Source organism: Eublepharis macularius, chromosome 9, assembly GCF_028583425.1.
Source record: "Eublepharis macularius isolate TG4126 chromosome 9, MPM_Emac_v1.0, whole genome shotgun sequence".
NCBI lineage: Eukaryota > Metazoa > Chordata > Lepidosauria > Squamata > Eublepharidae > Eublepharis > Eublepharis macularius.
In genome coordinates, this window is record NC_072798.1 from 37,249,275 (window position 1) to 37,266,384 (window position 17,110).

Consider the following 17,110-nt stretch of genomic DNA (forward strand, 5'->3'; position numbering starts at 1 on the left):
AGCAGAGGTGACAAAGCACTCACAAACAGGCAGTGAAAGGGTGTGAGTGCAGGCATTAGAGGAGATTAGAGGAGTAGGGAGTCAGCAGCAGTGGGCCCCACCAGAAGTCACGGGCCCTGGAAGCTTCCCCATCTCGCCATGTGCTGATGCTGGCCCTGTGAACTAGGCACTGTGTTCAGAGAAAGAATAAAAGAGCAAAAGACTCGGGGGTTTCAGCAGCAATCTCTTTTCGTGTAGGCACACAAGCAGTAGGAATTGGCTATACAGAGGAGAAGAGAAAGCCAAAGGAGGGGGAAAGATTGCTTGTGATAAGATGCTCTTGGATGGTGGTCATAAGACTTCAAGGAGATTAAAAATCCCAGCACAAGCCAGCTGGTGAGTCATTGCCAAGATGCGAACTGGAAAAGGTCAAGCTAATTGTTAAACTATGCTCTGAGCTTTCTCTTCTCCATTTTAGAAATGGTTTAATATTTTTCCCCTTCTTTCTGCAACGCAACCCCACAAAGCTTTTATTTTTAGACATTTCTTGGTGAAGGAAGTGTTAAGACATGCGGGAAGAGCCAGTGGATGCAGGTGACCTAGACAGACAGCAACTCTGTCACTGGGCAGAAGTTTGGGGAAGGACTGATTGAGCAAAATCTGGAACTGAGCCCACCCTCTTGAGAGTCTTACATTATGCTCAAGCTGCTGTCCAGTTGCCTCAGAATGGCACATTTGCCCAAGGCAAACAGTGTGCCAAGAGCACACAATCTTCATGGGGAAGAAGTCGGGGGAGGGGGGGGGAATGTTCTCGGATCTTGTCAAACCTGTTGTTTTAACAACTGTTTCCAGAGAAACCCTTTCTTAAGTAGATTAGCAAATCCAGACACACACTTCTTTATGACTACCTCCACTGCAGGTAAAAGAGCCTGCTTTCTGGGTTGAAAACTATAAACAAAACTGCTAATCTCGATTGCTTTGCCTTCCTGAACACACTTGGCTCCATGGCACATAAACTCAATGACATTCTACAGTGAAGTTTCCCCTGCAGTACTATGTATAACAGTGAACAGTTATTCACCACACATCTAAAGTCCAGAGTCTGAAAATATGGTAGCAGTGAGCCAAATGATACAAGGCTACGGAAGGTGGCAAAAACCAAAATATCAACCAAGTTTATTTTTATTAGTAATTACATGTTTGATGTCTTGCAAGACTTCTGCTTGAAGTTACTGGCTGTGATGAATAGTTTTAAACAATAAAAACAGACATTAAAACAAAAATAATCAAGAACCAGGTGCCTGTGAGTTCATTTTCCAATCATCTCAATGTATTTGCACTCATTGGCAAAAACAGTAAAAGCAAGGCATTCTCAGCAATAGGGCAAAAATATTGCCTGCACATTTTTCTTCATTATCTTGATACATAACAAGGCTATATAATTTAACTTTTTTAAGCATGCCAAAAATTCAATGAAAGGCTCAAAGGATTCCTCTTGGGAGCCAACTGTTCTTAGGTGCCAACAACACATTTAGATGTCATGTGGAATGGATGGTCCCCCAGAAAGGAAGGAAACAGATCAAGCAGTAATTGCCTGACAGCAGACAAACCTTCTCTGTTCCTAACGGCACCACTACAATGGGAAGTGAACAGGTTATTAATTTTTACAACTCAACCCTATGGACAGATTTAACCAAGAATAATTTTCTCAGCTGTTTATGCAGACTTGACTGCATAATTTTTTCACTGTAATGATAATGAAGAGACTGCTTTCTTCCGTGGTTCTTCCGTGACTGCTTTCTTTTGCAAGCCCTTGCCACAAGGATCTCTTGCTTGCCCATGTGACAAGCATACGTGAACCTGGAACTCAATGCGCATCATGAACTACAAACACCGTGGACACTGCCGAGTCAGAAATCTGCGTATCTTGATGCAAACTTGAAAAAGAGACTAATTGCTTCACACCCACATAGACTAACAACAGCAGTAGCAGCGTCAGTGCCCCATATATATAACCCCCACTTTCAAATAGACAATTAGGCTATACATTGTTCCCTTACATAAAGGTACACTTGAACCTTCTGTTGTAAGTCTTATTCCTAAATCTACTTCAACTAAAGAATGTTCACCACCTTTTTATAACCCTTCAGGGTATTCCCATTATACATTCCCTTTCTCACGAAACCCCTTCTCTGTGTCTTTTCATCTATGTTTCGGAAATTATTTGCACCGGCCTTTATTCAATACCATCTGTCAACCTCTGTAGCACTATTTCATGCTTGTTTATAAAAAGGGTTTCTCAATAGTTGCAAGGCTAAACATTTTTATCAAAGCAGGTGGGTGAAGATACATTGTTTGGGTGCTTCAGAGTGATACTGATTTTGCACTTGGACATTACCAAACTGTATTGCAAAAAGAAGATGAATGGAGAGTAAGCATATGAAAACCAGCACGGTATAGTGGTAAATGTAAATTTCCAGGGATATCAGCTTTCAAATCCCCACTCAGCCATGAAGCTCTCTGGACGAGGCCGAACTAGTCGCATCCTCTCAGCCTGCCACCCATGGTTGTTGTGAGGATAAAATGGGGAAGGGGACCACGTACATTGTCCTGCACTCCTTGGTGGAAGGGCGTGATTACCAGGTACTGTTGCCTTTTTACAGGGGAGGCCATCAGAAAGCTTTCAGTAACGTACAAGACAAAGGAGATAAGCAGTGGGTGAATAATACCGTTTACCTAAATGCCACAAAATCTACTAAATGTTGGGGTAATCAAGAGAGAAAGCTGAATGTGGTAGAGAAAAAGCTAATCATTGTTGAAAAGACAATGGATCATATGAAAAATTAATAAAGTGATCACACCTAAAGAAAAATCCTTTTTACCCTTCCTGTTAAACTCATACTACGGCAGAGACAGTAATGTTGCTAGAAACTACGCTTTTCTTATGCTGGAGTTTCTGGGTTCTAGCCCTGTGGGGTTCCTGCATTAACACTCTCCACATTGTTTAAAAAATGAAATAGCCCCAGTTCTCTTATTGCAGAGCAGGGGCTTGGCTGAAAAGTGAAGCTGTTACATAAGCAAAGCAAGTGAGATGGTGCTTCACAATTCCCTGTTTTATAGTTCAAACATATTTCTTCAAGACTACACAGCTAATGTAATTAGATAGTTGTCTTCCATTTCTAGTGTTTTAAAATAGTAGTTTAAAATAGTAGTAACATTTTCAGAGGTAAGACTGATTTGTCTGAATTAATAGTTGTGTGAAATTTCTAGGTGACAAACAAAATGGTCACCCTCCCAGGGGCAGACATTTAATTGCCACCTCTACTGAATAAGATCTGGGCTGAGTTTTTGTTCCTCCTCCATTTCAGGTATGTAGCCTGGGTGTGGCCAGAGATGCAAGCTGAAGGGAAGGAGCCAAAAGGCTTTTGATCTGTGGCTTGTTCCCTGTGGCCCTGAGTGAACCAGGCCAGCAGATCCAAAACCAGCCAAGAATACAGTGCATTGCACTGTATCATGCAATGTACTGTACTGCATTTTTGTGCTTTGGATCCCCATTGAGGGAAAAGGGGAGGGTAAAAATACTTAAATAATACATAAATAAAGTATGAAATTACTCTTACTGCCAGTGCTGCCTTAAACTTGTCTTAAGAAGCTTTGACAGGCCCTTGTTTCAAAAGACCCCATGAGGAGAATCATCACTGCAACTGACCAGCTCACAGATCAGATCCTCTCAGCCAATACCTGTTTGCAGAATCTCAGGAATCCAATGGAGTACGTCTTTCCCCATAAACAACAAGTGCCATACATGCAGCTGGACCTAAAAGCAACACAGCAGGATAGCCTATCAGAGAATGTTATGGCATCTTATGATGTAATGACAGTTGTATTATATTTCTTTTTGCTTTTGTGTAAAAAGGTTTTAAAATGCTGCTAACAAGCACACTAAAAACAGAAAACCAAAATAGGTACATTTTTAGAGCTGACCCCTTTCCACCACAGCTTCCCTTCTCCATGCCACTCGCGTCATAGTCTAAGCCATTTCCACTCCCCACTCATTTTAACAGAGCTGGACAGCATTCTCCATTTCTACCAGAGTCGTTGACCAGAAGAAAAGGTCTCCCTGTTCCTGATGCACCATAGATTACACAAAGTGCTTGGTGTACAGGAATAACAATGCTGGTTCATTCCAAAGCACTAAATGGAAGTGAAGAGAGAATTGATAGAACAAGTGCAAAACGGCTTCATGTACAATTCATACACAATTAACATAATGGCTTCAACCACTTTGGTACAGTTAGTGGTTAGCACAGAAGAGGGATCTGGCCTTGCCTGCCTCTTTGTGGAGTCTCCAATGACAGAGGCAGAACAAGTCCTGTGTGTCTGGAGCTGGAGCCAGATGGGGCTCCGATGCCAGTCCTGTGACCACTGCAAAAGCCACTGCCATTTAGCAGGGACAAGAATGGGACACAAGGCTTACCTACAGCTCAAGAGGCAAGGCTGGTGGATGGTGCAATTGTGAGTCGGGGAGTGCTCAGGCCAGCAGAAATGGGTGGTGATCTGGCAACACCATGGCTTCAAGTCCTAGCAGGTCAGAAGCCAAAGCCATGCTGCTGCAGCCCAACAGCAAGTTGATGGGGTCAGGCCAGGGGAAAGTCCACAGCAAAGCTGGTCATAAAGGGATGCGCACCACTCTCAAGCCTTTCCCAGGGATAAGCGGCAACCCCCAGGAATGGCTGGTTCCCCATGAACCAGAGGAAGGGGGAGGAAATTGCAGGGACTGTAGTTGCTAGCAGTCAGACCCCCCCCCCCTCCTCACATGGAAAGGACAGTTTATGGATATGAAATATCATAAATCCTTTTTACAGTAAATCCTAGACACTGCCTGACCTCAAGCAGAGGGGATGCTAGCTGACCTAGAGACTGGAAAGTTACCAAGCAATGAGTCATAGGGGGGATGACTGACTGACAGCCCTCCACACCCCTGAGAGCAGCATAGATAACGAGGCTTCCTGAGAAAACTCCCTGCCTAATCTCATCAACACCTTCCTCTAGCTCCCCTCTCCCATTTACCTAATCAAGATGCACAGTTGATAACCTTCCTCCCTGGCACTCACCAGGTCATCAAGCAATATTTTTACCTATAGTCCATCCCAGATAGTCATATCACACCTTTCCCAATTTATTGTCCTACCTCCAGACAAGCCATTTAGGTGTGGTTTTGGGGAGCAAGACATTAGCCTTGCCCCAAGGTACGTTTTGCTCTATAATTGGGCTTTCCCAGTCATGTACTCTGTGCGTGTGACCTGGATCCATACACCCACCCTCAAGTTCACTTCAGCCTTCTTGTTCTCAGCGTGAAATGCTGGTCATTTTGTTGCTGTTTCCACTGACCCCTCCTTCTTCAAGATTGATAATTATTGCCGTACCCCAAATGGCTCTCTCCGTTTTCCTCCCTGTTTTTCTTAGCTAGCCTTGTATGTGTGCTGTGTGTGTTTTGTGCTTGTTTGACTGCTTTTTTTGAGCTATTTAAGCTCCTCCAACACACAACCAAGGAAGATATAGTTGGGGCTACTCCTCTCTCCATGAAGCCAGCTCAGAGAGAAGGGCAGGAGAATGACGGGAGAGTCCCAACAGGAGGGGGTGGACCAGGGTGAAGATTCAACCTCCTCTCCTCACAGTCTGAGGCCTCTGCAGGGGTGGAAGTTGAACATAATATGCCCTCAGAAGCGGACATGCTACATCTTCACTCAATGACCCATCATCGATGGACAGCCTTCCCCTTAGCGCCACTAGTGCTGGCCCCCTTTCTCACACAATGATAGATGCCTGCTTGCCAACCAACTTCCACCAACGGAGGAAAGGCAGATATAAATTATAACATGATGCTGCATACTCACTCAATAGGCTTTCCCCTGATCTCTGACATGATAGAGCTTTCCCCACCAAGGTACTCGTAGCAGAGACTAAGGAAGTTGTAGATTACAAAAGCTGCAAAAAACAGAACAAACCAGCATAAAAGCTCAATATACACCCAGTATTACAAAGGAAAGAAGTTACCTACACAACATGAAAGAGAATATCTAGCTCATCCCAGAGCGAATAAAATACTAGTTTTAAAAATTCATTCCCTGGCTTTCTGCCAGCATGGAGCTCCCAAATATTTTTTTTATTACCAAACAGTTGCCCCTGAAGAGGGGAGAGGGTGTGGGTGCTTGTTTGTTTCTCCACTGTGCAAACAACAATTCTATGCAGAGAATGATGAATTCGGAGTTTAGGAAAATGGTAGCAGGAGGGGAGTTCAGCTGTCCTAAAGCTTTCCATAACCATGACTCCAATCCAAATCAGGGTCAAACACATGGCTGTTATTCCAATAAAAAAAACACTCTGGCGAGCCATTCACGGATCTTCCACCTTGTAAATTGGTCCTCATTTCCAAAGAATCACACTTATCAACTTTCTGCAGGTGACACAGGTGCTGCCAAGGCAGCTACAGGCATAGTGGTGGGGAAACTTGCAATGGGAAATTCACCCAACATCTCTGTCCTGAATCTATAAGATGTCACAGAAACAACTTCTTGTGACAAAAAAAATCCCATCTTCATTTAAGGGCATTAGAAAAGAGAGCAAGTCAGTAGGCAGCTGTCTCAATTAGACTTAAAAACGTTCTGCTGGCACTTTTCAGTTAACATACACAGGTTCATCTCCCATCCAAACTTTTACCATAATTCAGTTTGAACTCTGAGCCATTCTTTCACCTAGAAAAACCAAGATCTGTTCAGAATTCTTTTTTGCCTCAATTAAGATGCCATTTTCAGAAACACAGTGCTCTCTAGTGTCATTGTGGGACACTGGTGATGTACCAGAGCAGATGGGGAAGTGCCCTTAAAAAAAAATCAGCCACACAACTTCCTTGTTCATTTTCTGTTTGCTTTGAAGGTCTCTTAACTAGCTACTGACCAAGTACCAAACTGCTAAACTTGACAGGGATAGTCTCCAGTATCAGCCACTGGTTTTACAGTCAGATTTTTTTTTTAAAGGAAGGATAACATGGCACTTGCAATTTCTGTTCATCAAGCATGTGGGGATTGATACATGCTCCAGCTTGTCTAGAATTTCAATACGTGGCTAGGCTTCACCTATGGCGATACACTAGGCTAGGAGTGAGTGAGTTCCTACTAGCAAGGATGTACAATTTGGATTCAGAAATATCCATAATTCAACAAGCAATTCCATATTCCAAATCCAAATGTTATAATTCCAGATCATAGATCCAGAGGAGTTAGCCGTGTTAGTCTGTAGTAGCAAAATCGAAAAGAGTCCAGTAGCACCTTTAAGACTAACCAACTTTACTGTAGCATAAGCTTTCGAGCATCACAGTTCTCTTCGTCAGATGCGCATCTGACGAAGAGAACTGTGATTCACGCATCTGACGAAGAGAACTGTGATTCTCGAAAGCTTATGCTACAGTAAAGTTGGTTAGTCTTAAAGGTGCTACTGGACTCTTTTTGATAATTTCAGATGTTTGTAATAATTTCCAATATTCAAATTCCACTGGTTCCTAGAGAAAGCAGACTGAGTTTGCCAGGGAAACAAAAGTAAAATATATTCCTTAAACAGTCCAGCATGGGTGGAAGAGCATGCATGGAGCTGCATGTCCCCTGATTGGTATTGCCATCGTTTTACCAAAGGAGTGGGGTAAGAGCACAGCCTGTGACTGATGCCTGTCTACACTTATGGAATCCTGAAGCAGGCACAGACAAAAGGAAGTACTTTCTCACTGGTCTTTTCAGATTTAAAAGGCAGACATAACTGCTTTGTAATCCCTCTGCTGTCCCCTGTAGATTAACGCTCCGCATGCTGAAGCAGTCACTGTATCCTTGTTTTTGTTTTGGCTTAGTTAAAGTGGGAATTTTTCCCTATTGACCTTAATGGAATTCTGAATATTCAGAAATAAACTTTTAAAATCCAAAGGGTCACTGTTCCAAATTCTGGTGCATGTTCCTTGTTCAAACCTCATCTCAGCCATTAATCCTCTCCCCCATTTGCACTACAAGGATAACAATCCTGACCTACCATAAAGATTACAGAGATCATACTTTTTATATAGGGTATGTCAAAGTTAAGATTGCCATTAGACACATTAGTCTTAGATTATGGTTATTCAAGGAAAGCTTATGTTCTCAAAGATGCTGACTAATCTAAGTTTAAATACAGTTATTTGAAATCTTTTAAACCAACTCATTTCTGACTTTGTTATCCTTCTTCAGGTACCAGAAGCAGACAGGGCCGTATTAACCAATGGCTGAGCCCCTAGGCTTTCAGGTATTTTGGACCTGCTCCAGCATGTCAATCTTTCACCCAGAAAAAAATTCGGGTTTCCCACTTTGGATTTACTCAAAGCAGGAAAGAGCTTTGTAAACACCTGAAACACCAAGCGGCAAGCTGCTTTGGAATCAAGTATTTAAATCGCTTTGGTATGCTCCGTAAAGATTTGGAGCATACCAAAATGAGGAGGGAAGCTTCCAGCTGGCCAGGCAGCTGATCCAAGGGGATGGATGCTCCTTTGCACGCGGCTTCACAGCGACAGGGAAAGGAATATTTAAATGCCCTTTCCCAGTCGCTGCAAAGCAGTGGGTAAAGGGCATTCCTCTTCCCCCCCCCCTTGGAACAGCTGCCTGGCAGCTGATCCAAGGGGAGGGATGCTCCTCTGCCCGCCACTTTGCAGTGACAGGGAAAGGAACGGAAGTGTCTTTTACAGCTAGCTCCTAGTTTTCCCATATAGTTTTCAATTGCAGTGGCTGTCCCTTTAATGGCAAGGTAGAGTATGACTTGAGTGTAAACAGCCAATCTGTTTTCTGTTGTTTTCTTCCAGCCATTCTGCTTCCAGGGCCATATTATTTATAAGGCTGACTAGGCTGAAGCCGAGGGGCCCCACAGAGATTAGGGGCCTATCAGGGTTTTTTTGCTGAGGCACACCCCCATATAAATTACATCCCTCCTCTTGGATCAGCTGCCTGACCAGCTGATCCAAGTGGGGGGGAGAGGAATGTCCTTTGCCCACCGCTTTGCAGTGACAGGGAAACAGCATTTAAATGCCCTTTCCCTGTTGCTGCAAAGCGGTGGGGAAAGGGCATTCCTCCCCCCGGCCTTGGATCAACTGCCAGTATTTTACCCAAATCGCACAACCCTACACCTCACTACAGCTAATAGCCTGACCCTGGTATAGTAGGTACTAGACCGCAGTATATAGCCCTATATCCATTTTGAGGGGCTCCTGAAGAATTCTATTAACAATTTTAAAAATATTGTTATTGCGAGAGTAGAACTCCTCAGAAAAGCATATTTGGGGGGTATAATTGTCCAATACTGTAATATTTTGAAGTGAATAAAAATTATTATTTATTAAAAATATATAATTTATGGATAATTGTTTTAATGTAAGAGACAATTTGTTTCACTTCAATAAGGAAGCAGTTAATTATTTTATTAATAGAGGTTATATAAGAGAATCAATTAATTGTAATTTATGTGCGGGGGTGCCTCAGCAAAAAAAACTTGATAGCCCCCTAATCCCTGTGGGGCCCCTCGGCTTCAGCCTAGTCAGCCTTATAAATAATATGGCCCTGGAAGCAGAATGGCTGGAAGAAAACAACAGAAAACAGATTGGCTGTTTACACTCAAGTCATACTCTACCTTGCTATTAAAGGGGCAGTCACTGCAACTGAAAACTATATGGGAAAACTAGGAGCTGACTGTAAAAGACACTTCTGTTCACATCTGTTTAGGCTTCGATTTACACAATGAAACCTGAATGTGTTTACTTATGTATTTAAAATATTTATATGCCTGCCTTTGAACAAGTCATCATGACTCAAGGCAGGTAACAATATAAAATACAATGAAACTGTATAATCACGGAGAAAAAAATCAAAACAATAAATATAACTTTATGTTAAGCTATCATTAAAAAGAAAACCTATGCTGAGACTAGCAAAGATATTCCACCCTCAAATTCTTTGTCTCTACTTCAAGCTCCACCTGGATGGATTTCTTGAAAATAATCACACTGAGATATCTTGTCCAGTCACAGGATTTTTGAATGCCATTTATTCTTTTATATTGTTTGGTCAACAAAAACTGCTGAGGGACAAATCAGGGAGTGTGCTCTCTCTCTCTCTCTCTCTCTCTCTCTCTCTCACACACACACACACACACACACACACACACACAGTTTGTTGAAATGTGCATGTAAGAGGCCCTCATGTAACTGATGGTATCATTTGGTCCTATAACTGCTATTACCAAAAGTCTGCCATGCATTTTCAGATGAAGCAATGAGAAGAAAAAGATGCTTGTGAAGAGGCTGTCTCCAAAGGAAGATGGGGAGGGGGGGCATAAGATAGGTATTGTAATGGGCCTGTGGTAAGAGTTACAGGTAAAGAGGTTTTGGAACTTATTTTTAGTGGACCAACATACTTTGATGTTTTTATGATCAAGGTCATGGTCATCTCTGAGGAAAAAAAGTTTGACTGTCTGAATTTCTGGAATTAACTACTAGGTTACTGGTAGGAGGCCAAAGGGCATCTGTTGATTATTAAGGTGTGCTAGTGAGTAGGTGCCTCAAGGATGGAAGATGGGACTGTAAGTCCACCCCTATGACTTTTTTGCTGAGAGCTGAGTCACTCTCAAGTCCCCTTGTGATGACGAGTTGCAGGAATTATAGCCGCAAGCTGCAGAGGTTCTGTTTTTGTGTTAGTGATTGTCTTCTTGCCATGTATCTTGCTTTGTGATCTAGTTGTCTGTTGTCCAGAGGTAGTAGCCAAGATAAAAACCAAGTTCCTTTCTTATTCTGTGTTGCCCTCATCTGTGAGGATCTCTCTTATGAATCTTACTTCTAACTTCACTTTTCCTTAGGCTTCCGATAAAATGTTTGCTGTCACATCACTTGGCTCTTGCATTCCAGAACAAAAAGGCAGCATGACCCAGAATGGAAAAGACAAGATAATAGAATATGGAAAGTGACAAGAGCACACAAATGTTCTTCACCTGTACTTGAATGCTATTCTTACATTAACATGTTGCTCTTATCATAGGATTTGTACAGGACCCAACAAAACTAATGCCTTAGCCCTGTGAAGGAAGCCTCAATCAATTTGGCAAAGTGCCCATTATCTTCAAATATCTACAAAGCAGGCTAAGCTCTTTTGTGGAAGGGAAAACCAAGCCACATTGCTCCCTCTAGAAGGCCTCTTCTCCAGCATTCTGAAATAGGAAGGGTTAACTGCAGGAGGAACCACTCTTCCAAATTCTTGGAAAGGAAGAGATGAAACTAAAAGGGAAAAGAACAAAGACTTTCCTAAGGTACTTTCACTATTCTCAAGGAAGTACAGTAATTACTGTAACAATATCATTAACATTTTCTCAGTGTAAGAAGATATTTGTCAAAAATGGATTACTTTTTAAAACTTAAAAAAAATCACTAAATGGCATTTTTAAAAGATGCATAAGAAAAAGGAAAGGACGCTCTGAAGCACTGGTTGATACAAACTACATTTAGGGTTAAAAACTAGATATTTTGTTAATAATTTCCAAGGGTAGTTTTCCCTTGGGAAAAAGCTGTTTTAACAAAGACAGATTCCCACCCTCTCCTGTTTCCTGCTTTTTTCTAAGCTGTGAGTATAGACAACACAAAGGGAGGGGGGGCACCAAAATCTCTCATACAGCACACCAAGTGGGACAAACTTGTGAACTTTAGAATGTGGCCTGACCCTCTGAGCAGATGTTGCGATGTTTGCAAACTCCCTAGGCGCGGCAGAGGGGATAATAGTGGTTGCTAGGAGATGAGTTTCACAGAGCAGCAGGCTTCTTGCAGGGCCTTTGTATACACACACACAGCAAGCGCATGGGGAAGGGGAAAACGGATGAACAAAAATGGTCTCTGGATTGGGCATGCACATGCACTTCTCTGCCATCTGCTATCAAGTCCTAATTCATTGTCATAGGCATGCACGGCCCACTGATCCCTCAATCAGGTCAAGTTTACCCATGTGCTAGGGACCCCCCCACCACCGAAGCAGCATATATTGCACCAACACCATACAAGACATACAGCCATGAAGGCTAGTAGCAAATTAAGGCTACAGTGATCTCCCAGTACAGACTGTTCCAAGAAAATAATAAATAGAAGTTACTTGCTATAGCCACGATTCTTTGAATGCCCTGTAGTGGAGTCACACAGATGGGGCTGTGCAAGAAATGTTCAAAAGTTTTTTCACTGGGGAGGATTCAAATTCCTGTCTTAATTTATATGAGATTTGCACTCACCAAATTAAGGGAATATGGATTACTCTCCCTAGTATGCTATTTGTTTCAGCCAGGGCTTCTGTGCCTTTAATATCTTGCATGGCCAGTCAAAATTCAGCCAATAAAGCTTTTTTTTCCAATGCCAGGAAAAGCTTCACCTGCTCAATTCCTGCTGGTCAAACAAGTGATAAATCACAAGAGGTCTGCCAGGAAAAGGAGGGGGGGAAAGAGCACAATCCTTACTTAACTCCTTTAGTCTCTTTAGTCCCCATTTTACAAAAACTTCTCCCCAAGGGAAAAGGGTGGGTCTGTAAGTATGGAATTCAAATTATGGATAGAACCAATTTCCTTTAGGGTTTTTTTTGGTGAGCTCTGTACAATCTAGCAAATGAGAGATCTGAGAGCATAGAGGGTTTAAGATGCCAGTTGAATATGATTAGCAGTACAACCAAGTAAAAGAACAAAATTTTGCAAGTTGGAAAGCTCAAGTTTGCAAGTACACCTCAAGCTAAATAATTTATTTTTAAGTACACAGATAATGTGAATGTTGTTTGATACATTTGACACTTAGAATGCCTTTACTTTTACAAGTTCTGGATGTTACAGTTAGTGATTCAAGAAAACCCTATTATCAATCTAGGCAAATCTCCAAAGAGTATTTTCCGCTTTCTTTTGGCGGCGGCAGTGGGCTAGTGGGTGGTAGAATGACATATGAAGTGCATTTCAGACTAAGAGGGGGGAAAGTTCCATACTTTTGTCAATACTGCTGCTCAGAAAATCTTAACAGAAGATACCTGTACCAAAGATAGCAGGCAGCAAAGAACACTAGAATGTCTGCTAATTTGGGTCAATGCTCTGTTCTGAGTACCCAAAGCAGGAGCTGCTGTTATTTATTCAAAATAATTCCAGCAGCATAAAAACACCATCCAGTGACACCTTAAAAGACTAACAAAATTTGTTACAAAATAAGCTTTGGCAAACTAGCACATCAAATGCACTGGAGTGCATATGGTCCATTAGGACCATATTTGTATATTAACAAAAAGAAAGGGATGGCAGGGGAGATGTTACAAAGAGATGATGGTTTAATACAAAAACCAATTTTAAAAAGTAATCAATTCACTCTGTGGGTGAGGCAACAGCCAACAGTTTTTAAGGAAATTAGGGTTAACATAGAATCTAGTGCAAAATAAGCAGACACAATAGGAAGTTACAGAAGTATAGTTAAAATGACAAGGGATAGGATATGCAAGATATTATTACCTATAATAAATGAAAATTTCATGTCCCTTGGGGGTAAACAGTCTTAATGAATTCCAATTAATCACTTAAATTTTGGATTCTTCCTCTGAAGTTTCTTTGTAGAACAGCAGTTTTTAGCTCAGCAACAGAATCCCCCAGAAGATTAAACGTTCACCCACTGGTTTCTGAATACCATGATTTTTGATGTAAGATCTGTGATCATTTATTCTTTTGTGTAGAAACTGACCTGTTTGTCCAATGTACAGAGTAGAAGGGTGTTGCCAACATATGATGGCATATATTAATGCAGGATGAGCAACTGAATGAGCCAGAGATGATACAGCTGCTGCTTATTAGGTCCTGTGATTATGTTGTTTGAGGGCCAAATTAGACGAGGGTGTCCTCATAGCCATCATGAGCACTGCCACCATTTTAAAGTCATTTAAAAATGCTGTAAAGGCCCAGCCCTGCGGTGCATTAGTCTGAGGTGCTCTCCCTCCCAACCTCACAACACCTTACCAAGTGCCAAAATGCCTATGCTACTCCCTGCATGGCCGTTTTGACACTTGAGGCATGCAGGAGGAACAACAGCACCGTGCTGTGGGGTCAATCCTGATTGGTCATTCGCAGGATGACGGTAGCATTCTCATGAGAAAACTGTCACATCTAGTTTGACCCTGAGTGTATATGAGGACACAGCTGGCAGTAGGTTTGGTGTACAGTCTGCTTCCTGAATGTATGCCTCGGTTGTGTGGTTCATTGCTGTAGATGAGAAGCTGATTTAGGCTAGGGGGCTGTCTGTAAGAAAGGAAAGGCCTGCTACTCATGGCTTGCGAGAGAGAAATGTCAATATCCAGGATGCACTGCAGGGCATAACTGAGGCATTGGGAACAGTTTGAGCTGCCGGGGACAACAAGCATTGCTGTGTTTTATTTTCTTTGGGACTATTTTGTTATCGGCTATTTCTGAGTATAATACTGGTTTCGTAAATCCATTTTCAATTGGAGAGTTCTCTTTATTGTTTTGGGCATAAGTTAAGAGATGAAATGTTACACTTCCCTTGGTTTTGGAATCCAAAATCTGATCATTGTGATATATATAATACACACACTAGCAACCAGGCACATTGTAAAAATAACAGGCTTTAGAAAATGGCCTCTGGAGGGCCATGCTGCTACACCGGGTCTTCTCGGGCCTCCAAAGGGCCACGCTGCCTTCCCAGGCATCACTGCACAGTCAGCCAACTGCATACCTTTTTCCTTCTTTTGACTTTACTTTTTATCATCATCATCACATTCGATTTATATACCGCCCTTCAGGACAATTTAATGTCCACTCAGAGTGGTTTACAAAGTATGTTATTATTATCCCCACAACAAACACCCTGTGAGGTGGGTGGGGCTGAAAGAGCTCCAGAGAACTGTGACTAGCCCAAGGTCACCCAGCTGGCTTCAAGTGGAGGAGTGGGGAATTAAACCCAGCTCTCCAGATTAGAGTCCCACGGTCTTAAACACTACACCAAACTGGCTCTGAAAGCTGTCTTATGTATGGCCACAGTTTTGGAGAGACGGCTCACACCAATTTGGTAATATTCTGCTGAGTGTGCCAATTATAAATTCTCTTTTCTTACCTGAAGAAAACCAATTGACATAATCTTATACGCTATGCACCAGACTCTTTCCCTCTGCATATCCTTCTTTAATTCTCATCTCTCTAGTGCTGATACAGGCATTATTTTGTGGTGATGTTGTTCACTTTCATCTGAACAACTCTCTCATACTATGGGAGAGGAGGAAAAAATGCCTACATTCAAATAGAATTATGTCTTTGTTCAACTTCCTTTTTTGTTTCACACCGAGATTCTTTAGTTGCTGCTATACTGACAAAGAGTCATTGCTGGTAACCTGGCACACCACCGCTGTAGTTCTCCTGGTGTACCTGATAACCTTTCCCTCATATAAGCATATACACCTTAACCTTTAATTAGGACGTGCCTGTGCAGCAACCATGAAAGGCTCCTTCTTTCCCACACTTTCAGGCTCATACAAAATGTTCTCTTCATTTGATCTTGTTTCCATGCCCTCCATATCCTTACCTTCATAGCAATCCCGCACAGTTCCAAAGTAAACATAGTACTGGTCATTGGTGAAGAAAAGAAGACTTAGCCATGAGTCAACAGCATAAATGGGAACAATGAACAGGATCCGGACAATGTAGCGCTGCTCGTTGGGGCAGCTGTAGCAGCGCAGGTGCATGTAGATCTGGTTGAGAAAAAGACGGAGATGAGGATGAGAGACCGATCACTATGCGAAATGAGTCTGGTGGGAGAAGGGAGAAACACGGCAAAATTGAGAAGCAAAGCTATTATCTGCTCTCATAGCCTCCTTAGATTCTACAGTCTCATTAAGAATATACACTTGGTTTATGTGTGCTTTAGAAACTCCTTATCTGTTCATGTGAAATAATTTATTATATGGTAAACAGCTTTTACAAAACAAATAATCACATACAATTCTAAAAAAGAAATCAAATAAATGCTTTACAATTGGTTGCATCCTCTGAACATCCAATCAATGATGCTCTCTAACCTTGCCTACCCTCTACCTTCTTCCAGAAACTGTCCCTCCTTGCCCCTTGGAGGTCTCATAAGAGTCAAAACAAGATTATTAGAAAATCAGTTTTAAAACTCATATACAGAAAATAGTTTATGCACATGACATAGGAATTCTAAGCAGTGTATAGTAGTAACACCTTCTGAGAGGTTATAATCCCATCAATGCTCTCTAATACCAAAGACTTTGTTGACAGCTTTCTAACTAGATTGAATTGTTTCTTAATTTTTTCCCCAATAAAGTTGCTCAATTCCATTATCTATTAAAATTCTTATCAAGCTGATGCAGGATGGATAGAGATTACATTAAAATATCCATCATGAACAATGGTGCTGTTCTTGATCCTTAGAGTGGTCTGTTGCAATTGTGGCTAGTTAACTTTAGCACACTACCCTTTCCATTTGGGGCTTTCTTGTAATGCCATTATACCCAGCCAGCCATACATGATACAGTGGAAAGATGCTGAGCATTTCTTTCCAAGTGACTTCCAGGCTTCACAGTTAACCAATGAATGAGCCCCTGGGGATGGGCGGTATATAAATTGAATAAATAAATAAATAATTAGCTGTGCAGCATTCATAAAAGTCAGGAAGAAAATGCCACAGCCAAAGCAAATTCAGGATACACATTAACCCAGGATCCCACTTCTAATGAGCCAATCCTGGCCATTCTTTAATAGATAGCTGCTATGGAAGAGATATACTCTAAGTCTTAAGAAGAATCCTGCTGGATCATATCAAAATTACATCTAGTCCAACCTTCTTTCCCAACAGTGCTCAGACAGATGATTGTGGCCAGCTTATAAGCCCAGCAAGAAGCATTCCTCTGTTTGTTCCCAGCATCTGGTATACAGAGGTATTCTGGTTCTAAACACAACGATTCCATAACTATCCAGGTTAATACTCATGAGTAGATCCATCCTATATGAATTGTCTCCTTTTTAAACTAGTTTGTGGATAACTTTCTGCCAGCTA

General features: G+C 41.8%; 1 protein-coding gene across 1 annotated transcript in view; it reads right to left on the minus strand.

The window, feature by feature from the left end:
- TMEM184B (transmembrane protein 184B) overlaps positions 1 to 17,110 on the minus strand; it is a 49,572-nt gene that overhangs the window by 17,909 nt on the left and 14,553 nt on the right. The window contains exons 3-5 of the mRNA XM_054988408.1: positions 15,620 to 15,785; positions 5,877 to 5,967; positions 3,721 to 3,796 (exon numbers count right to left, since the gene is read on the minus strand). Coding sequence (XP_054844383.1) covers positions 3,721 to 3,796; positions 5,877 to 5,967; positions 15,620 to 15,785 — 333 coding nt within the window. The remainder of the gene's footprint in view (positions 1 to 3,720; positions 3,797 to 5,876; positions 5,968 to 15,619; positions 15,786 to 17,110) is intronic.